Source organism: Sorex fumeus, unplaced genomic scaffold, assembly GCF_029834395.1.
Source record: "Sorex fumeus unplaced genomic scaffold, SorFum_2.1 ptg000044l, whole genome shotgun sequence".
NCBI classification, from domain to species: Eukaryota; Metazoa; Chordata; class Mammalia; order Eulipotyphla; family Soricidae; genus Sorex; species Sorex fumeus.
The window spans coordinates 464,997-467,863 of record NW_026606101.1 but is presented as its reverse complement, the minus strand read 5'-3'; the positions used below and the strand labels follow the sequence as shown (position 1 = coordinate 467,863).

Sequence of the window (2,867 nt, the reverse complement as noted above, 5' to 3'; positions counted from 1 at the left end):
CTACAAGTAGGAGCCAGGAGTCTGGCCTCTCCTGGGCCTCACTAGGGACGTGTGCCCGGGGGCTGGGTGGGCATGCTCCTGCTCCCACCGCGCCCCCTCCACAGGCCCCTCGGGCTCTGGGTGGGCCATCATAAACGTTTGAGCTGCCCGGATGAGGTCCTCTTCCCGCAGGCCTGGGACAGGCACGGTGGGGATGCCAGCGATCATCATGGCCAGAGTAAGGATGCAGATGTCAGGCTGTGGGCTGGCCTCCTTTCCCCCGGCCTCAGAGGCCACCGGCAGAACCCCCGGCGACAGCCCACACAGCAGCAGGGGTCCGGGCCTGCGGGGGGCACCCCGGTGAGGCCCTCTGCTTCCGGAGCATGCGTCTTCCCAGCCCAGGCGCTCCGGCTGCCTCCCAGGGGGCAATTTGGGGCCGTATCGGCCAGCCTCCTGCCGAAGTGGCTCCCAGCTAGCCCCCCCCGGGCAGCCCCTGGCTTCTGGCATTGTCAGGACCTGTCCCCAGGCTTGGGAAGCAGGGGTCACCTGCTCGGCTTGCTGGCTCAGTGGAGCTAGTCCACCAGGGGCCACCATCGCCGGCTCTGCAGGACCAGAGTGACCAAAGGATGGGCTTGGCATGGCAGCCTCACCTGCAGAGACAGGAAGGAGATGGAGCGTTACTTATTCTTGGTCAGCCTGGGAATCAGTTCTCAGGGGCAGGGCAGACAAGCCGAGCTGGAACTGGAGCCGTTAGGTGCTGACGAGGTGCGAGAGATAGCGATAGAACAGTGGGGGAGGGCATCGACCTTGCATGCCGCTGACCCACGTTCAATACCCGGCATTCCATACGGTCCCCCGAGCAACGCCAGGAGTGACTCCTGTGTGCAGAACCAGGCGAAACCCCCGAGCATTGCCGAGTGTCAACCCAAAGACCAAAAAGGAAGAAGAAGAGGGCTGGGAATTCACTTCTGCACCCCCCAACCCCCAGCACCAAGCAGGTGTTGGAAAAATGTCGGCTGAATGAATGAGTGGGGAGAGCCTGGCTGGCATTTTTACCATGGTTTCTCTTCAGAGAGAATTGACTCCAGGGCTGGCCCCCAAATACCCTGTGGGACCCAGCCCCACCACCCCCCACCGCCTTCCCAGAGCCAGGAAGTCACTTCTGAGGGGCAGCTATCCCCACTCTAGTCCTGGGGCCCCTCTCTCACCTGGGCCAGACGACAGAAGACCAGAAAGGTGAGACTGTGGAGCCATGAAACAGGACATGGTCACCCCCAAGCCCCTGTTTGTGAGGACACAGTCATCTGCCCCCCCTGTCCTCTCTACCCTTCTAGAATGTCGCCTTGACACCGGAACCCGCCTCACTGCATTGTCTGGGTCATTCTAGAACCTGGATGGGACAATGGGCTGAGGGTAAGAGAGCCCGGGACCAGGAACTGGGGGGGTTCTAGGTTCTAGCCCTTACTGGGACAGTTTGTTCCTCTATTTCCTCATCTAGCAAAGTGGGGGTGATGGCTGCCCACATCCGCCCCAGACCACATGAGAATGAAACAAGATCCTATGTATGGAAGGAAATGATCAGCGAGCCCAAAGAAAGAGGGAGGGGCGAGATCGGGGGCCCAGGAGGAAGGAGGGATCCTCTGAATTCATCACCACAGGCTCTTCCTGCTCTGCAGATTCTCGTCTGTGAAACGAATTCGTTGCTCAAGGACTCTTCTTTCTCAGCCCGGATGTACACTGGAATCTCTGAGAAGCTTTAGGAAATCCGGATGTGTTGCCTTGTCCCAGGGCTATCAAATCAGAATCTCGGGGCCAGATCTAATTACCCTGCCCTGCCCTCCGTTCCCTCCTTTCCACCCCTTCCCTCCCTTCCTGGCCATTCCGGGTGGTACCCAGGGCTTACTCCAGACTCTACAATTCAGGAATCACGCCTGTCAGGGCTCAGGGCACCATAGATGGTACCAGGGACCGAGCCCAGGTCAGCTATGTGCAAAGCAAGCGTCTTTCCAGCTGTACTATCTCTCCAGCCCCAATTAGTGGATTTTTCGAGGTTGCTCAAGTGATTCTAGCATGTGCCAAAGTCGAGACCTTTGCTCCAAGGTAATGTCCCTCGCGTCTGGCTGACTTTGACATGCCAAGAGAGCTTTCCAGATAAACAGTATCTGAATGTAATCCACCAGCAAATCAAATGAGAGTTTGGAGAGGGGTCCCAGGGATCAGCTCCTTAAATGTGCAAGAAAACTCTAGTGCTGTGGAACCACAAGTCCAGGTGAGAGATCTCAAATGTGCTCTCTTGGGCCAGAATGATAGTACAGCGGGTAGGGGCGTTTGCCTTGCACGCGGCTGACCAGGGTTCGATCCCCGGCATCCCATATGGTCCCCCAAGCACCGCCAGGAGTAATTCCTGAGTGCAGAGCCAGGAGCAACCCCTGAGCATTGCTGGGTGTGACCCAAAAAGAAAAAAAATGCTCTCTCTCTGGTTTTTGGGTCATAGTCAGTGATGCTCAGGACTTATTCCTGGGTTTGCTCTCAGGAATCACTCTGCAGTGAACGGGTGACCATATGGGATGCTGGGGATTGAACCAGAGTCGACAGCAGGCAAGGCAAGCACCCTCCCCACTGTGCTTTCTCCAGCCCCCACAAATGCTCTCTTTGAAATGCTCTGGCCTGCTGACTCCCGTGACTCTAGAAGCATCCCTCGAATGGGAGGGAGAGCTCACCAGGCTGAAGACCCAGATTACGGTCCTACAGGGTGCTCTGAGCCATGAGCCAGGAAGTGGCTCCTGAGCACCCCTGACTGTGGACCCCAAACAAACAACAAACACCCCTCAAGGATTCAGGGGCAAGGAAACCATCCAGGAAACAATCTCAGCATCGACCGTTTATTA

General features: G+C 57.5%; 1 protein-coding gene across 1 annotated transcript; it reads right to left on the bottom strand.

The window, feature by feature from the left end:
- On the bottom strand, positions 1–1,245 carry SPATA25 (spermatogenesis associated 25). The gene is made up of 2 exons (XM_056121237.1): positions 1,188–1,245; positions 1–629 (listed from the first exon to the last, which is right to left on the bottom strand). The coding sequence occupies exons 1-2, from the start codon at positions 1,243–1,245 to the stop codon at positions 1–3; spliced, it is 687 nt and encodes a 228-aa protein (XP_055977212.1).
- Positions 1,246–2,867: the final 1,622 nt, after the last annotated feature.